General features: G+C 42.1%; 1 protein-coding gene across 1 annotated transcript in view; it reads right to left on the bottom strand.

Moving 5' to 3' along the window:
* ESPN (espin) overlaps window positions 1-20,519 on the bottom strand; it is a 3,774,415-nt gene that overhangs the window by 146,438 nt on the left and 3,607,458 nt on the right. Inside the window, exon 15 of the mRNA XM_044063026.1 lies at window positions 20,336-20,425. Within this exon, the coding sequence (XP_043918961.1) occupies window positions 20,336-20,425 (90 nt within the window). The remainder of the gene's footprint in view (window positions 1-20,335; window positions 20,426-20,519) is intronic.

Below are 20,519 nucleotides of genomic sequence, written 5' to 3'. Positions count from 1 at the left end.
AACATGTGCTTTAGCGTGAATACCATTAATTTTAGAATATGCAGTGCCTGTGGTTGCAGCCATCAATTTGAGGCAACTGCTCCCATCTGGAGGGGTAAACTTTTTTTTTTTTTGAAAATGCGCATACTTTTACTGTGTTTTTTTTTTTACTGCCCAATAGAAAATGATGGGTGGTTCTGAAAATCTATTTTTGGAGTGTTTTCACTGAAGCAGAGTCAGAAAATGTGACAGTGGCTCAAATGAAGATTAAAATAAGCAACTGTGTAAGAAATCAGCCTGCCAACCATTAATCAGTGCATGTCAAGTAAAAGTTGGAAATATACACTCAAAAGAAATGTCATGCATAATAGGTAATAGTAATAGTTTTTTTTCAGAATGGCTACTCTGTCCATATTATTATGGAATGTAAGTTGCCTTATACGTATAGACAAAAATCAAAGAATACTGAACTATATTAAAAAGTGTATGGGGCAAATAGCAATGCAATAGATATATTTGGATAGAAATGAGCATGTGAATGTGACAAAGAAAGGATTTCAGGCTGGATATTCAGCAGAATATCATGGACAAAGGAAATGGGAGCAATAAAACTGATTGTCAGAGGAGTTCCAATAATGACAGAGGAAAAAGACAATAATGGAAGATATTTGTAGTGTGGGGTTAATATTATGGAAGGAGGATTATTCTGGCATTTATTTATATTACAGCAAAAACTGCTATTATGGAACTTAAGGAGTATTTTGAGAGAAGTAAGCTTTCAGCAGGGAATATTATTTATGAATGGGGAATAGAACATGATTTGCAATAGTAAGGATATATTGGAGTCCCTAGAAGGGAAAATGTATAAAAATACTTTGTATGGAAGATATGAATTCAACAGTAGGAACACAAACAGAAAGTAAACTTACCGTAACAGTAGCTGTTTGAATGATCACTGCTACAGTAGCCTTAGCTATGTGGTTTATACTCTGCCAAGGATATAACAGCCAGTCTGTTTCCAAACTTCAGGGTACCTTGTACACTGCCAAACTGTCTGACAGCTTGAGCTGAGCTCACTAAGAGAGGCAAGTTCAGGTGCTAAGCCCTTCAGAGCTTTCCTGCCAACAAAGACAGGGAGGCAAACTCCTAAAAAGACAATGCTAGGAACTATAAAAAAATAACCACACCCTGGAATAAAAAAAAACAAGGAGGATGGATGGGAGGGAGCAGATACTGCAGAAGTAATCATTAAAATATCTACTGTTATGGTTAAGTTTACTTACACAACGGCATATATTCATCATACTGATCAGTGCTGTAGCAGCTTTAGCTATATGGGTAGATTACCCTAGCTTACTACACTTGGGAGAGGGAATTAAGAGAGCCCAGTAGCCCCCTGGAGAATGGTCCTATCAAAGGATGACCTTTGCCTAGAGAACAAATCAAGCTTATAGTGCTTTGAAGAAGTATGCACATAGGACCAAGTAGCAACTTCTAGAATACATCTAGAATCCAACCTTTTCCAAAAAGCCATAATGAAGCCAAGGACTGATACAGTCAGCCTTGGTCCTGTCTAGAATAGCTTTGTTGTGGTGAGTACAGCAAAAGGTAATTGCTTTATACAACTACTTGGAAATAGCCTGCTTTGACACAGGTTGTCCCTACTTGAAATGAGCAACTGATCTGAAGATCTGAAAGATTTAGTTTTGTCAAGCTAGTACCCGAGTTGTCTGTCCACATCCAAGGTATGGAGTATACTTTCTCGCTCATTTTTGGATTCAGGAAAGAAAATGGAGAGATGTATAGTGTAGCTTAAAGTAAATATGGATACCACTTTATGCATAAAAGAAAGATCAGTTCCCAAAGAAACCATGTCAGAGTGGAAAATGAGATAGGGTTGACTCACCATAGAAGCTTGCGACTCAGATAACCCTTCTTACAGAGGTCCGACCTATTAGTAAAACTTGTTTCCATGTTGAGAACCTCAAGTCAGCCAGGCTAGTTGGTTCAAATGGAGCAAGTGTTTCTCTAACATACATTTAAAATCCCAATGAGCAGTTACAGGTTTTCTTTGAGGCTTCTTATGCAAAATCCTTATCAAAAACATTTTTAACATGAAAATGCAATGAAAGAAGAGTTTCCTTGGCAGACATGCTGAAATGGCCAATGAATGAACATTGATAAAGCAGTAAGAAAAGCCACAGGACAGTAACTCACACAAACATTGTAAAACCAGAGAACAATTAGTACTGGATGGGTGCTGATGATGTTGTTGGCAACAACTAGCTAATATACATTTTTTTAGTAGAATACTTTCTTTCCTCCATTAGTAGCTGATGCACATGCTCAGTAAACAGGTGCCAAAAGGGAATTAAGACCATATTATCCAGGCAGTCAAATGAAGTTGATTGCTGTGAGGATGTATCAAACACCCCTGTTCCTGAGTGAATTCAGTCTGTGAGGAAGCTTGTGGTAATTGCTGGTCACTTTCATAAGAAGGGAGAACCACAGTTGCCTAAGCCAGAAGGTAGCCACCACAATGATTTGGGGAATTCCTAATGAATCTTCAGAATTACTTTGGATATTAGTGGAAAGGGTGGGAAAGCATACAAGAACATTCTTGTGAAGGAAAAGAAAAGGCATCTGTCTTCCACGTCTTCTTGCATGGAGTCCTGAAGTAGAATCTTGCCAGTTGATTGTTCAGACAGAAGGCAAATGGGTCTACTTGAGGAACTCCCCACAGATGGATCAAATCTTAGAAGACCCCCCTGATCTAGCTTCCATTTCTTAGGGTCTGTCCTGATCTTGCTCAGCCTGTCTGGAACACAACATTTTGCTATGATGGAATGTATGATGCTTGTGCTATGAAGCTATATCCCAAGGTAATATGGCTAGTCTGCAAAGGGGTAGGACCTAGTTCCCCCTTGCTTGTTGATTTACTACATGACTGGGGTATTGTCTGTAACAACGAACAGATCATGGGGACCAAAGATAAATCAGAAAGTCAAGTGCCTTGATCAGGGCAAGCATCTCTTTGAAATTTATAGGCTTGCGTCTGTCCTTGATGCCCCACACATCTTTCACTTTTATACTCCTTAAACTGCTCTCCAAGCAACATTTGTGGCATCTATGGTGAATGACTGCTTTGGAACAAAGAGGGAGAAAGAGAGACCTGGATTTAAGGATATCTGTTGTCTTCACCAAATGATTTCTCCCCTGACAAACCCCAGCACTGGGATTTGAAAAGACTAAGAGTGCTGATGCTGGGACCAAAGAGACTTTGCTGTACCTTTCTCATTTGGAGTCTACATTCATGAACTTCCAGATCGTCGTACGTTTTTGCCATAGGAGTCTATTGGCCAGTGTGGTGAACTTTTCCCTTTTCTACACTGTAGTGCGATCTTGGAGTTGGTATATTTATTGGATGGGGGGGGGGGGGGGGTATTTGTTTCAGCTTCTTTTTTTAAGTTTTGTTGGCTGATTGTTTACTTACCGGGAACATTTATGACGATCCGGACGTTCGTGAATATAAATTTTGACATTTCTGTCTCCCCATTTTGCCACTCAATGTTATGGTAATTCTTTATTTTGACACACACACACACACACACACACACATATATATATATATATATATATATATATATATATATATATATATATATATATATATATTGCCCCCCCCCGCATGGAAGAAAAGCTCTTTGAACTAAGGTGTCTAATTTATATCTAAGGAAATGTAAAAGCACAAAAAATGTCCAAGGAAGTGCCAGGAACCTTACGTATTCCAATACTCTTTATTTGAACAATGTAACAAACAGTTTGTTGAGCGCTTTCATCTAACTACTAAGATTTCATCAGAACAATACTAATTAGCTAACACCACCTTACATACATATAATCCCGCCTTTTTAACTAATTAATCAATAAATGTAGGGAACATTTTTTTAAAATAACAGATGTCCAAGTTCTAAAATAAAATACATATTACTTCATCCCTATGTAAAAGGTTTGTATGTTGAAATACATACTAATAGATATTCTAAAGTGAATAACAAAATTCAAAGCTTTTAAAACAGTATATTTACAATAATATTACATTATGTTGGCAAACATAACCTTAAATAAAAATGAAATACATCTCAATTTCATATTGTCTATGCACTACGTATATACCAAGAAAAACAGACAAAATGGATTATTAAAACATTATTAAAATACAAGGTATAGTACCCGGATGTCAAAAATTAACCTTATTAAGGTCATAATATGTACCATATTATATATTATATTTTCACTAAAGGTTTGGTGGGTATAACCTCATTCAGTCCAGGGGGTGAGGCTGCATTTTACCTAATCTGCCATTTTATCTCCTTTTCACCAACAACTGCTTTTATGTTACCACCCCTAGGGTTAGGAGATATAACTTCTAAAATGGCAAATTTAAACCCATGACATCCCGGACTGTTGACTAGATGACGACAAAGAGCGTTGTTGATATCATTTTTTCTAATGCAATAGGTGTGATCATAAATTCTATCCCTTAATCGTCGGTCCGTCTTTCCGACGTAGAAACTATGACATGAACAACACTTTGCCAGATATACCAAATGTTGTGACTGGCAGTTTCCATAACTGAATTTAATTTTACTACCAATGTTGTTATTCAAATACAATTCTACTTCTTCCATGATGTACCCACAGTAATTGCAACGGCCACATTTTCTGGTTCCTTTCCTATTATGTGACCCACTCTTATAAAGTTGTGTTTTGACCTCAATCATTCTTTTCAAATTAATACCAGTCTTGGAAACAAAATGGGGACTTGTTGAAATTTTCTCCTTTATCCCCTTGTCACTTGTCAGAATATTCCAATTATTTGAAATTATGTCCTTAACATCCTTGGTACAGTTCCCATGTTTTAAAATACAGGCCTTAGTATAAGGCCTGTCAATATTGGTTAAGTTTCCATGAACAGTGTTTGGGCTATCAGATTTAGCCACCAACCCAGTACCTAACAACGAGGGATATTTCTTACCCCATTCACTAAAAACATAATGTGTGATGTCCTCAATCATATTATTGGGATAGCCCTTGTCCCTAAATAAATTACCTATGAATCGAAGTTCACTTAACATAGTATCTTTATTAGATGACATGCGTGCAGCTCTTATGCACTGTCCTTTGACTATGCTGCGTTTCAATGAATATGAGTGTGCACTCTCAAAGTGCAAGTACCCATTGCTAAAGGTGTCCTTTCTAAAGATTTTAGACTGGAAAGAATGGCCATCGTTATAAACATAAACATCTAAATAGTTTATACCTTCCTTATGAAACTGATAAGTAAACTGTAAAAAACTAGTAGTCTGATTTAAATACTCAATGAAGTTCTTTAATGTAGCTTCATCTCCCTCCCAAAGTACAAAAATATCGTCCAGGTATCGGACAAAACACCTCAAATATTTCTTCCAAGGGGAGTATAAAATAAATTCCACTTCCCAGTCCAGTAGTACTAAATTGGCATACTGCCAGTCACAACATTTGGTATATCTGGCAAAGTGTTGTTCATGTCATAGTTTCTACGTCGGAAAGACGGACCGACGATTAAGGGATAGAATTTATGATCACACCTATTGCATTAGAAAAAAATGATATCAACAACGCTCTTTGTCGTCATCTAGTCAACAGTCCAGAATGTCATGGGTTTAAATTTGCCATTTTAGAAGTTATATCTCCTAACCCTAGGGATGGTAACATAAAAGTTGTTGGTGAAAAGGAGATAAAATGGCAGATTAGGTTAAATGCAGCCTCACCCCCTGGACTGAATGAGGTTATACCCACCAAACCTTTAGTGAAAATATAATATATAATATGGTACATATTATGACCTTAATAAGGTTAATTTTTGACATCCGGGTACTATACGTTGTATTTTAATAATGTTTTAATAATCCATTTTGTCTGTTTTTCTTGGTATATACGTAGTGCATAGACAATATGAAATTGAGATGTATTTCATTTTTATTTAAGGTTATGTTTGCCAACATAATGTAATATTATTGTAAATATACTGTTTTAAAAGCTTTGAATTTTGTTATTCACTTTAGAATATCTATTAGTATGTATTTCAACATACAAACCTTTTACATAGGGATGAAGTAATATGTATTTTATTTTAGAACTTGGACATCTGTTTTTTTAAAAAAATGTTCCCTACATTTAGTGATTAATTAGTTAAAAAGGCGGGATTATATGTATATAAGGTGGTGTTAGCTAATTAGTATTGTTCTGATGAAATCTTAGTAGTTAGATGAAAGCGCTCAACAAACTGTTTGTTACATTTTGTTCAAATAAAGAGTATTGGAATACGTAAGGTTCCTGGCACTTCCTTGGACATTTTTTGTGCTTTTACATTTTTGTTGGTCGAGGTCTGAGGTTCATTGCATTATATCCAAGGAACACAACTCTGTGTGAAGGCGTCAAGAAAGGCTTTTGAATGTTCTCTTGGAATCCAGCTTGTGTAAGAGATCTCTCACTCGAGAGAGAGATTCCTGACACTTTGAAAAAGACTATGCAAAGGTATGCAAGTCATCTAAATATGAAAAAATGTGGATACCCTGTGGCCTGCAATTAAGTATAACTCGAGCTAGACACTTTGTCAACACTTTCTGGTGCAGTAGATAGTCCACAGGGTAAGGCAGAGTACTGATAATGTGAACCAGACATACAAAACCTTAAGAATTTTCTAAAGTATGGATGAATAGGGATGTGATAATAACCCGCTATTAAGTCTAGTGTTAGCAGGAAACTTGACAGAGGAAGAAGAGGTAACAGGTTGTAAAGTGGCATCATTTTGAATATGGGCACTATCATAAACAGGTTTAGGAAAGAAAGATCAAGAACTGGTTTGCAAGCATTTCCTTTCTTTGGCACTAACATCATCTTTGAATAAAAACCCTTCCCCCACCTGGGACGGAAGAACTGGTTCTAGCCCTCATGTGATGAAGGACTGGTGAAAACAAGAGTCTGATCTGCAAGATGAGGAATGACCCCCTGGAAAGAAGGAATTTGTTCCTACTGCCATCTGTAACCTTGATGAATGATCTTCTGAACTCATTTATCTAGTATTTATTTATTTATTGCCATAAACAAGCTATACAATAGAAGGAGGAAACTAGTACAGAAAAGTGTAAAATCCCAAGAAGGGAAGACATCCCTGATCAGTATCAGCAAGAAACTAAAATCCTTCATAAAATCATCCAAGGCGAGCTTTGAAAGAAAAATTGCAAAGGACTCCAAAGATAACCACAAAGCGTTCTTTAGCTATGTCAAGAACCTAAGTGGAAACTCTCAGATCTGTTCCAAGTTAGTGCAGAATGGCACAAAATACACTGAACCGACTGATATTGCCAACATTCTGACAGACAGGTTTAGTGCAAACTTCACCCCCCCCCCTCACCCACTAAAGGGCCCATAACCATACCAGAAGACTGTAGAGCCCTGGCAATCATGACACACAGGTTAAAACAGCCCTATCCAAAGCCAAAAAATAGAAGTTATGTCCTTACCATAACGTTCCATGTGGAGTGTTCATCTCGCCTTTGTTCTTACACATGGGTTCGGAGCCGATCCTCGGCTCCGTGCCTGCCTCTTGCAAGCTCTGCATCGAGAAGAAGCTCGAGACAATCTAATACCCACAATCCCCCTCTGCCTTTACCTCAGATCTAGTTTGCAAGCAAACCAATCTCTAGAGAGAGCACATTCATACTTACATCACATATGCCCAGAAATAAGAATCTATACATAACTATATATATAGAAAGACAAATAGGCATATATATATATATATATATATATATATATATATATATATCAACTATGTACACAATATTTGCAGCAGCAGCAGCAGGATGTTCCTGGCCAGGCATCAAAAGAACGTTCTTCTTAGGGCGGGAGGGTGGGAATGTAAGAACAAAGCGAGATGAACACTCCACATGGAACGTTATGGTAAGGACATAACTTCTATATGTGATAGTGTTCAATCTCGCCATTTGTTCTTACACATGGGTAGCGTCCCTAGCTCCTTGTTCCTGGGGAACTCACGGAAGGACGTTCTTGAGCACAGTGGAACCAAAGGTTGCCCTGTCCCTAGAAGCCTTGTCTACCTTATAATGAGAAATGAATGTATGTGGCTTAGACCAAGTAGCAGCCGCACAAATAGCGTCCAGTGGTAGGCGAGCTGCATGAGCCAAAGATGTAGACACTGACCTTGTGGAATGTCCTTTGGGTTTGTGCAAAAGGGTTTGATTTGAAGAATCGTAGACATAGATTATACAATCCGTTAACCACTTAGAAAGAGTTCTTTTGGTAACTGCTAGTCCTTTCCTGCTATCAGCAAAAGCCACAAAGAGTTGATCAGTTTTTCTGTGATCTTTTGTTCTATCCAAGTAAAATCTTAGTTGTCTGTGAACATCTAATTTGTGCAACATATACTCCATTTTGTTGGAGTGATTTTTGAAGAAAGTGGGTAATTCAATGGACTGATTAATATTGTTAATAGAACACACTTTAGGGAGGAAGGATGAATTGGTTCGAAGAGAAACTCTGTCAGAGTGAAAGATCAAATAAGGGTGCTTGATGGAGAGAGCCTGAAGTTCAGATACTCGCCTAGCGGAAGTAATGGCTACCAAAAAGAGAGTCTTCCAGGACAAAAATTTTAATGGACAAGAAGAGGCAGGTTCAAAGGGGGGCAACATTAATTTAAATAACAACAAGTTTAGACTCCAAGGTAACGTAGGAGATCTGACTGGTGGTCTAATATGAAAAACCCCTTTTAAAAAGGCTTTACAAAGTCTGTGAGCCATAACAGGAGCTCCACATTCTTCCACATGGAAATTTGAAATGGCAGCCAATTGAACTCTTAGTGTAGCAGGAGAAGCACCCTGATGGAATAAGTCCGTTAAAAACTCTAATATTTTATTCAAAGGAGCTATAAAAGGATCCACTTGGTGTGTATTCGCCCAGAATACAAATCGCTTCCATTTACTAGAATATGTTTTAGCAGTGGAAGCTTTATGAGAAGCCACCAATATATCCTGGACTGCTGGTGACAAAAGATCAGACCTGGCTAAGTTGGGAATTGGAGCAGCCAAGCTGCTAGATGGAGGGACAGGAGCGGGATGGGGAGCCCCTGACGAGTGAGTCAATAGACCTGGCTCTGGGTCCAGAATCCAGGGTCCCCGAATGCAGTGTGTCTTCAGGAAGGGAAACCAAATTTGACGAGGCCAGAATGGGGCAATAAGGATTATTGTCCTGTGTAGGTTTCTGGCTTTCTGGAGAAACTTTGGTATCAGAGGAAATGGAGGAAATGCGTACAGGAGTCCCGGGGGCCAATCGTGAACCAGTGCGTCCCTGGGGACTTCCCTGGAGGGTAATAGGGCAAAGTAGCTCCTGCATTTGGCGTTCATTGGAGACGCAAACAGATCGCAGGAAGGCTGGCCCCACGCGAAAAATCCTTTTCGCTACTGACTGTTTTAGGGACCACTCGTGCGGTAACAGAATTGCTCTGCTCAGCCTGTCGGCTATGACGTTGGATGACCCCGGGATGTGCGTTGCTATTAGAAAGCGACCCGTGGACTCCGCCCACTGCCAGATTCTCATGGCCTCTCTGCATAGCTGATAGGATTTGGTTCCCCTTGCTTGTTTATGTACCAGACTACAGACATGTTGTCCGTCTGAACTGCAATAGTTCCCAGAGGAAGAAGGGGAGCAAAGTGTTGCAACGCTAGAAACACTGCCCTCAACTCTAGAACATTGATGTGCAGATTGTACTCCAAATTGGTCCATTCGCCTTGGACTGTCTGTCCCTGAAAGATGCCCCCCCACCCTATCAGGGAAGCGTCCGTGGTCACCGTAACTGTGGGCGTGGGTAGCACAAAAGGTCTCCCCTTGGAAAGGTTGCACGTTTGAAGCCACCAGTTTAGATCTGTTTTGCATGTCTTCGTTATAAGAATCTCGTGTGTTAGAGGTAGTTGTTGAAACGACCATTGTGCAAACAGTAGCCATTGTAGGATTCTCATGTGCAGCCTTCCCAAGGATATTGCAATAAGGGAGGCTGACATGAGTCCCAACACCTTCAGTACCAGTTTTGCAGGAGATTTCCTTGACAAGAGTAGAAGACGTATATGAGTCTGAAGTGATAGTATCCTTTCTGGGGGAAGTCTTAGAATTAACTGACGTGTGTTTAATTCTGCTCCTATGAACAAGATATTTTGTGATGGCTGAAGCAAGGATTTTCCGAAGTTTACTGAAATCCCTAGGTGAACACACAGTTGAAGAGTAAAGTCTCTGGCCTGTAATAGTTGACGCTGGGTGGTGGCAGAAAGGAGCCAGTCATCCAGATACGGAAACACCTGGAATCCTTGGCGTCTCAAGTGAGACGCTACCACTGCCATGCATTTGGTGAAGACCCTGGGGGCTGAGGTCAGGCCAAAGGGCAGGGCTCGAAATTGAAAGTGACTGGCCCCCAGCCGGAAGCGCAAATGATCTCTGGATGCCCTGGCCATTTTGATGTGGTAGTATGCATCTTCTAGATCTATTGAGCACATCCAGTCGCCCTTCTGTAAGAATGGAAGGATCGATTGAAGCGTGACCATTCGAACTTTTCTTTCCTGACGAAGGTATTGAGGTAGCTTAGGTCCAGAATGGGCCTCCAGTCCCCTGTTTTCTTTGGAACTAAAAGAACCTTGAGTAAGTCCCGAATCCTTGCTGGTCCGCTGCGACTGGTTGCATGACTCTTTTTTCTAGGAGCTTTGAAATTTCTATAGCTGCTGGCTCTCGCAGATGGGGCGGTACATCTGGGAGTCTTTTCTTTGGGATGGGATGAGATAGAAAGGGTATGTTGTAACCTCTGGTAACCACGCTTTTACCCACTTGTCTGTAGTTATATTTTGCCAGGCCTGAGGGTATAAAGCTAAGCGACCCGCGACTGCCTCCAGAGCAGGACAGTCGGGCCTCCTCTCAGGAGTGCTGGAAAGGTTTACCAGGGAGTGTATCCCTGTCACCTTGATGCTGCGGACCCCTCTGCCGCCAGGGCGGCGTCTTCCACCTCTGCCCCTCCTCTGCCTCTAGAGGGAGCATCTCCCTGTGTGCCTGGGAAAGATCCTTGGGGTTTTCGAAACCACATTTTTCCACCACGTTGCCCTTTGGGGTACGGTCTGGTTGGGGTGGAAAAACGGACTCCGACAGCAGACAGAGTCTTTCCCTCCTGTTCACACCGGGTAAGGGTCTCCTTTACTTTGGGGCCAAAGAGAGTGGCACCGTCAAATGGGGCGTTAGTAAAGGAAGACTTGAAGGCTTCCAAAGGAACATAAGCGCATCCAGGATTGTCTGCGAAGAGCAATCGCTGAAGCTGCTGCCCTACTCGAACCTTCGCGCGAGGAAATCAGCCTCATGGACGAGTTAACAATAGATGTAAGGGTATTAAGTTGCGCTGTCACTTTCTCTGAGACAGCCACATCTGTAGTACCCTGGAGGGTATCTCCCAACTCTTTGACTAGATCCCTCTGTAGACGTGTAAAATGGGTCAAATAGTTCAGGGATCGCATGGAAAAAGCCGCTGAACTAAAAATGCGCTTCCCGTATCTATCCATCGTCCTAGAATCTTTATTAGGAGGATGGACAGATGAAGAAGACTCCGACATCTCCTTTTTCGTGGCCGCTGCCACCACCATAGCGTCCACTGGAACTCCTTTCGTTAAGTAGGACTTGTCCTGAGGTGCCGTGATGTATTTATTGGGTTTCCTTGGGACTGGTTCCACTGTGTCAGGAGCCTCCCACGCCCTTCGAGCAATTAGTTCCATTAGTTCGTCGAAGGGCGGAGTGACCCAGGAGGAAGAAGGGCGGGCACCAAATGCCTTCAGCAAAACAGACTCATCCTCAGAAGGGGGAAGGGACTGCCAGTCACCTCTCTGTTTCAGGATCTCCAATATGTCCGAAAAAGAGACATCTTCTGAAGGTGACTTAGGGGACCCTTCTGACTCATCTAAGTCAGTATCAGATGTCAAGGATTCTTGTGGAGAATCCAAGTGTCTCCTCTTACACAATCTTTTCCTAGGGACTTCTTCGTGGGGAGCATCCGAAGAAGCCTCGGAGGAAGAGGGGGCACCCTCCAGGGGTGGCTGAGACACTGGTGCCCGACGCTTGGATGTGGCCGTGGGTGCAGAGGAGGATAACGGCCCTTTATGGGGAGGAGAGGTTGCTTCCACTGATGTGGTTGTCTGGGTAGACAACACCTTCCTCATTAGGTCGAACGCCCCCGGGTCCCGCATCGAAGAATCTCCCGGTTCCGAGGAAATGGGAAGAATCCCCGACACAGGCACCGAAGGCATCGACCCCGAGGACGGAGCCGAATCGATCCGCGCCGAGGCCCCGAGGGGGAGAGTCGGAACCGAAACGTCGGTTCGACTCTCGGCCCCGGAACCAAGGACAGACCGTCGGCTCCGAGACTCCGGTATCGGGTCCGACGGAGTCGAGGTGAGAGGAACAGACCGAGAAAAGGACGGTTCTGGACCCGAGGGCTCCACAATCAGTAGATCAGCCTCTTCCGGCTCCAAAGACTGAACCGGTCTTGGAGGAGGAAAGGATGGAGACACCGGGAGGCCTTCAAGTTTCGACACCAACTGGGTGGAAACCGAAATAAGTTTGGACAGGGACGAATGCTCCAATAACTTCTGCACCACACGATCCACATCGATATCAGAGAGTTTGGAAGAAGAACGGGTCGAAGGAACCGAAGACGGAGCCGACCTCAATAAGGTCGAAGGAGGGAGCTCCATCACCGGTTCCAAGACTCGAGGCTCAGGAACCGATACCAGTTGAACACTCGGCCCCGAAGTCTGTGGAACCGGTGATCTAACCTTTGCTGAAGAGCTCGGAGCCGATGACTTGGGCTCTGACGTCTTCGATTCCTTAGAGGATTTTGATGCCTGGTCAGAAGCATCCAGAGCCTCCTGAAAAGAAGGTTTCAATAAACCTCTGTCCATTAGTTTCCTGCGCCTATCTGTAATGACCTTCCCACTAAAAGAGTGACAGATGGAACAGTCCTCTTGCAAGTGGAGAGGGCCAAGGCAGTAGACGCAGGAACTATGGTTGTCAGTCACTGACATTTTCTGGCCACACTGACAACGCTTAAAACCTGATTTTACCTTATCAGACATTATAGAAGTAAAAGACAAGTCCAGTAATGCAGTCAAATCCGAGAAAAAATTGTCAAATCCGGTATAAAAGTCAAATCCTATTAAATTTAAGAAGGGTTGTAGGCCCCGAAAAATTCTAACCGATAAAACAGCTTAACGGTACCGAGAATTTAACCAGTCAACAACACAATCACACAGTATATCACTGAAATATCAAATAGAATTAGAAAATCCAATAAAATATAACAAATAAAGTTATATCTTAGCTTTAGACGCTCGAGCTAGCTCCCAGCGATGCGAACGCAGCAGCGGCAAACTAGATCTGAGGTAAAGGCAGAGGGGGATTGTGGGTATTAGATTGTCTCGAGCTTCTTCTCGATGCAGAGCTTGCAAGAGGCCGGCACGGAGCCGAGGATCGGCTCCAAACCCATGTGTAAGAACAAACAGCGAGATTGAACACTATCACATCACAGCTTCAATGGGACTGGACAGTGTCCCAGGCTGTGTCTTACACGAACTCCAAAATAAACTAACCCCTCACCTAAACACACTGTTCAAACTCAGCCTCTCTACAGGCTACACACCCATAGAGTGGCACACAGCAACAGTTATCCTGCTCTACAAAGGAGGAGCCACAACGGATCCCGGAAACTATCGCCCTGTAAGCCTGACTAGCCTGGTCTGCAAGGCTATAGAGAGCATCATCATGGAACTCATTAAAAGAGACAGTGGGAACCTCCAAACATTGGACCCTACCCAGTTTGGCTTTGTTAAAGGCAGATCATGCCTCTTAAACCTGGTGGACTTCTTTGAGACAGTTTCCAAGGCTTTAGATGAGGGAAAGGAGGTCCACACAGCCTACCTAGACCTCGCAAAGGCATTTGACACCATTCCCCATTGTGGTATTATAGACAAGCTCACCAGCCTGAACATAAACCCCTGCATCACGAGATGGGTTGCCAATTGGCTCACGGATAGAACCCACATGGTGAGAGTTGCAGGCTCTAGGTCCGACTCTAAACCGGTTACAAGTGGCGTCCCCCAGGGCTCAGTCCTGGGACCCCTCCTGTTCGGTATATACTTCTCAGAGGTACAGGCAAGCACAGGAGGACTAAGGCTGACCAAGTTCGCAGACAACTGCAAACTGGGGGCCATAATTGACTCTCCGGCTGATACAGACATCCTCCAGAAGGGTCTCACTGAGACGGATACCTGGTGTCAAAATCATGGCCTCAAGCTAAATGCCAAAAAGTGCATAGTCATCCCCTTTGGAAAAAACAAAGTACCCGTGAACTACCACATACGTGGTAGTCCCCTAAATACAGAAAATTTTATAAGGGATCTGGGGACCCAAGTAGATAGTAATCTCTTCTTTGATAATCATATTGCCAAGGTGGTTAGAAAATCCTTCTATGTCGCCCACCTAATCAGAAAAGGATTCGCATCTAGAACAAAAGAGGTTATTGTGCCCCTTTACTCATCACTCATCAGAACCATCATAGAATACAACGCCTCATTTGGGATGTACCTTACAAGACACCTGCAACAGCTGGAAAGACAACAGAAGTATCTCACCAAGAAGATTACTTGCCTCAAACAGATGCCCTGTGCAGTCCGACTGAAGAAACTCTAGCTGTACTCGGTTGTATACCGCTTACTCAGAGGTAATCTCTGCCTGACATACAAGGCCATGTCCAACCTAGAATTGATGGACATGCTCCACCTAAACAAAAAAAAAAATCCCCTCGAGCCACAAGCTCTAGGGATCTAAACCTCACCACAACAATAAATAGGACATGCTAGAGGGATAGATTCCTGTCCCAGAGACTCCCCATGCTTTGGAACAGGATTCCAATCTACATTAGGTAGAGCCCCTCACTAACAATCTTCAAGAGAAACCTTGACGAGTGGATGAGAAACAGAAAATTTACCGCAGGGATCACTGCAGTGGCTCTGCTAGACAGAGGCACAGGGAACTAATGGCTCCGCTGGACAGAGGCACAGGGAATTAATCTAAGGGGACGGCAAAAGCCAACACATTCTAGCTAGGCTTACAGATGCCCCCGGGCAGATAGTCTAGTACTTACCTATGAACCTATAAAATTATCTGCTGCCAAAATGGAGATTCAAACTTTCTGGAAGAAAAAAGGGGCCAGAGGTAACAAGGTCTCTTGAATATTCATTCAGATTTGCTGCACTGTCCTTGGTTTTGGGTCGCTGGACAGTTCTTTTTGGAACCCCCTTGCCATTTCTTCTTAAATGTCTGTTTACGTGTACTTTGTTGAGACTGTTTATTTTGTTGTTTGTTTTTTATTTTTGTCAAAATTGGATGAGGGGTAAGAGAATCCTTTAGAAAATCTGGAAAAAGAGGGCTGAAAAATGTTAGAGTAGAGACTCCCTGGATCAGTTGACCCCTTTCATCACACATTTTGACCACCTCTACAACAAAGGGGCCAAAAACTAAATCTCTAACCAAAGAATTTAAAATGGCATTTTAACATCATTTGGGAGGTTCTGAGAATGCAGCCATGTGCATTTCCTCAAAAAAGTACTAGTGGCTAGAGCCCTGGAAGAAGTATCAACACAGTCATACACTACACACAACGTAAACAATGAGTAGTGATCCGTGCAATAGAAAACTAAATTATTTAAAGCATATTTTTCCTCACAAGAAAAAAAATGAAGATTGAATACTTCCCCATAGTTTCACAATTAGTCAGAACAAACCTTTAATATACGAGTCTGACAATTCAAAATTCTGAAAACCAAAGTTGCAGAAGTATATTCTTTCCTCTCCATACTTATCAATAATCTTTCTCTCCTTATCAGAAAGAGTAGGATTGGAATTAACCAAGTGTTTAGCAGTAGTGGGATCAATTAAAGCTATAGCTGCTGCGTCAGGTTTGAAACTATGCATAAAAACTTAAAAGACTGAGGTACTTCATACACCTTAACTGCCAAGAAGTAGGTAGTAACGCACATATCCTCTAAAGCAGACAGAACTGGAGGAATGGGTGCAGGTTCTGGAAATTCCTTCTGTAACAAGTCGTAGTATTTTCTGAGTGGCTAACAAACCTGAGTGTTCTCCTACTGAAAACACTAACACATTCTGTCAATAGTCTCAGAGAAAAAGAACCCTACACATGGAGAAACAGAAACAGCTCTGAGTTTGAATCAGAAATCTGTGGAGAAAACCCTGTATCTGTTCCTTCATCATCCTGTTCAGATTGAGAATCTTGAATCTCTTCAGGAAAACAGGTATCCTGCTTTCTTTTACCAAAATCTACTTTACAAGGAGGATCATTAGCCTAAATTAAACTTGAACCAGATCAAGTAAACTACTCCTGCCCATGAAAATTTGAGGAGTAGTAAATACATACTTATTTTTCTCTCTCTTTTTGACAGGTAAAATGGAGCCAGCCATGTTTCTAATAGCAGCAGCAGCTTCCCCAGGGATGGGGACAGCATTCTGATGCAACAAGGAAGCCTTCCCTGTTCCCTTTCCCAGGACTGAGACAAGTGGCTCTCCTTTCCCCAGTGAAGGGATTCCAACAGCCACAGAGGACATGACTAAGTTCATTGTGGCTGTAAGTGTTACACAGAGAGAGATCCTGGGTAAAAGATGAGTGGTCTGAGGTACAGCAAATAGCCACAGCAGTCACACACCTGCAGCTGAGGCAATATCTCTTACACATGATCTCCTTTGAGAAAAGCAGTGGCACTTGCCCCATTTCTGGTGGAGTAGGCTTTAATATGCCTGGGTAAATCCATTCCATAGTGTGAGTAACAGAACTTAATGCAGTTAGCTATCCATTTAGAGATGGTTTGTTTGGAGACAGGCTTGCCCTGTTTACCCTCTGCGAAAGCCACCAGCAACTGCTCTGCTCTAGTACAGCTTTTTGTCATGTCAAGCTAGTACCTGATCTGCCTGTGCACAGCCAGAGAGTGGATGACTTGCTCTGCCCTGTTCTATGGATTTGGGTAGAAGACCGGTAGCTGGATAGACTGCTTTAAAGTAAGTTCTGATACCACCTTAGGAATGAAGGATGGGCTTGTTATGAGGGTGACTTTCTTTCCTGTAGAAGACAGTGAAAGTTTCTTTATACATGAGGGCTTGTATCTTAGAAACTCTCCTATACAGATGTCACAGCTATAATGATGGTGATCTTCCGATGAGCATCTTTAGAGAGATAGTGGCAGCAGATTCAAAGAGGGACAAAGTTACTTTTTCTAATACATAACTTAGATTCCATGCCAGAATTGGGTACCTTCTGGGTGGCCTCAAGTGAATCACTCATTTTAGAAAAAGTTTCATGTGGGGGTGTGAGAAGACAGGTGCAGCACTATGCAGGCAAGCTAATATTGCAGATGTGTATACCTTAACACTGGAATAGGAAAGCCCTTGTGTAAAGAGGTCTGACAGGTACTACTAAACAAACCTGATGTGTGTTTGAGCAGGGTTAGTGTAATTGCTGTGACAATCATTGGAAAACCTTTTCCATTTTGCCAGGTAAGATTTCCTGGTGTGGGGCTTTCTTGCTTCTCCTAGAATGGAGAGCACCTTCTTGGGATAGGATGTAATCCTGGGTATCAAAACTCAATCCCTTAGGTGGTTAACTTGAGAGTGGCTAGGCTGGGTTGGAAGACAGACCCCTTGACAAGGCTGAGGAGGTCCATCTTCTGTAGTAGAGGGAGAACTAATGTTGTCTCACCCAAAGGAGAACCACTAGGATCATGCTGGGTCTGTCCACTCTGATTTTTGTTAGTACCCTGGGGATCAGGGTTAAGGGCAGGAATCCATACAATAACCAGTTTGTCCATGTGAAGGAGAACGCATCTGTTTTCCAAGCTCCTGTCTGTTGTATTCTAGAACAGAACTTCTGTAGTTGCCCATTTTCAGACAGAGGCAAACAGATCTCTTGAGGGGATCTCCCACTATATACTAAGTATACTAAGATCCAAGAAGACCTTTTTTTTCCAACTCCCATTCATTGAGGCTAAAAGGTCCCTTCTTAGGGAGTCTGTTAGGGTATTCCTCTGGCCTGCAATATAAGAGGTTGTGAAGGCCAACCCTATCTCTTGAGCCAGCATCCAACATTTTCTGGCTAGGCTGCATAGGGGGTCAGACAAAGTTCACCCCTGTTTATTTACGTTTCACATAACTGTGGTGTTGTCTGTCCAGATTTGCAATGTCCCTGGACTTAGGTTTTGATGAAAGGCTTTTATGGCCAGGTAGACTGCTAGCAACTCCTTTTGATTTATATAGAGCTTCCTTTGCTGTAAGGATCAAATGCCATGAACCTTCATGGGGAAGTGGGCTCCCCAACCTTTGTCTGTACTATCTATAGTCTTGTCTGCCTCTGCAATGTGAAATTTGCTCCTGGGTTCCTTTGTATAGTGTTCTTCTACCAAAGGAGTTATTTTTTTTCAGGCATGGATGGAGGGACAGTAGGGTTTCCAGGAGTTTTGGAGTGCTGTTCCCAAACATTTTTTTAGAAATCAATGAAGTTTCCTCAAGTTCAGCTTTACCAATGGGATCATGAGAATGCATGATGCCATGTACCCCAGTATCCTGAGGAATTCTCTTGTAGTGATGAGCTGCTTTGGAAGCAGACCACTCAGGTATCCAGTCAAGACAACACTCTTGTCCTGGGGAAGAAAGGCTTTCTGTTGAACTGAGTTTATGAGAGTTCCCAGAACAATGATCCTCGTTTGAGAAGGAGTTTGCAATTTTTGAAGATTTAAGTTGAGGTCTACCTTCTGAAAACAGTTCTACAGCAATCTGTAAGGCATCTAGGGTTGCCCAAGTGCCCTGAATGAGACCATAGAGTTTTGCAATGTGTTATCAGAGGAGCTAGGCATTTTATGAAAATTCTGCCCGCAGTAGACAGCCCAGAACTAGAAGTGGGAGCCTGCTGCCACAAATCATAGGTACTTTCTGTGGCCGTCTGCTTTAGGGACATGGAGGTAAGCATCCTTTAGGTCTATGGTATCCATGCAGACATCTTGGATGATCACAGGCAGTAATTTCTGCAGCCCCCCCCCCCCCACATACATATTGTCAAGTGTTCACCAAATCCTTATGTTGTGGGATGCTGTGCCTCCTACACCCCTGATAATTAATTACAGCAACTCCAAGGTCGAACTAAATTGGGGAAAGGGCAAGTTCTGTTATAGCTATATTAGCGGTTAGTAAGTAGTAGGTCACTCTTCGTTTATGTTAGCCAACTATGGCCATTCGATGCATTTCGTTTAGAAGATTTGCCTGTTTGGAAAAAGTTAGTTTCGATGTCTAACGTTCAAGGTTCAGCCGTTTGATGTAATATTAATTTGATGGTGAACACAGACCCCAAAAAAGTCATGTGACAGTCAATAGAAACACTTTTTCCTAACTTTAAAAATATTTTTTACAGTAAAAGTTACATTTCTGTCATAAACAGTAAATGTGGAAGTTTGTTTTTACAGAAGTGAACTTATCTGCAAGCAATGAAGACTTAGCTGACCATCAATCCTTGAAAGCCCACAAGAGGATAATTCTTTGGTGGCAGGAATGTTCTGAGGGACCTGGCAGCCATAGCACACTTTCTAGTCAGCTCATCTCAAAGATAACCTGAAGCTTTGGAAGCTGCTTGGCTGTTATACCCTTAGCAACCTACAACCCATACAGCTAAGGCTACTGCAGCAATGATTTTATTGATGAACATCTGACCAATATCCAGCCATTAGCATGCAATTGGTAGCACATGTACACATGTTCTGATTCATTACACACCAGCCTCAGTGACATTACAGCATAAAACAAAATACAATGTTCCATATGCCATATGAAGTCACACCTCTGTCAACCAAATATTACCATTCCATAGACAGATGATTGGCAGACAGTAAGGGCAAAAAATGAGTACATAACATGCAATGACAGAAAGGTCAAAGAATAGGAAGCTAGTGGTGATACTATCAATTCCCCAAAAACAGGTATAGATTACATTTACTTAATAATAGTATTGTACGGTACACTAATCTTAAATTGATATAATGCTTACCTTTTTTGTTCTCTGCGATAATGATGATGACAATATAGAAAAAGAAAAAAGAAAAAAGGTTAAATTGTTAGTAGATGAAAGACTTTCAGGAATTTCTAATCTTCGGTCTGAAAATAATTTTTGTTCCCTCTCTTCCTCTAGTTTCTTCTTCATGATTTCTCTCCTCCAAGCTGGCAAGGTGGCTAATCTTGCCTCTTCTTCTTGCTCCTGCAAGACAGCAGCTAATTAGTTAACATACCAGTTAGAACCATTAGGCAAGAGGAAAAAACTGAAGTAGCAAGTATTACATCAGCTGAATATC

This window comes from Protopterus annectens, chromosome 2.part1 (assembly GCF_019279795.1).
Source record: "Protopterus annectens isolate FY-2018-M chromosome 2.part1, PAN1.0, whole genome shotgun sequence".
NCBI classification, from domain to species: domain Eukaryota; kingdom Metazoa; phylum Chordata; order Ceratodontiformes; family Protopteridae; genus Protopterus; species Protopterus annectens.
The sequence above is the reverse complement of the archived record's forward strand: the minus strand, read 5'-3'. Positions and strand labels throughout refer to the sequence as shown.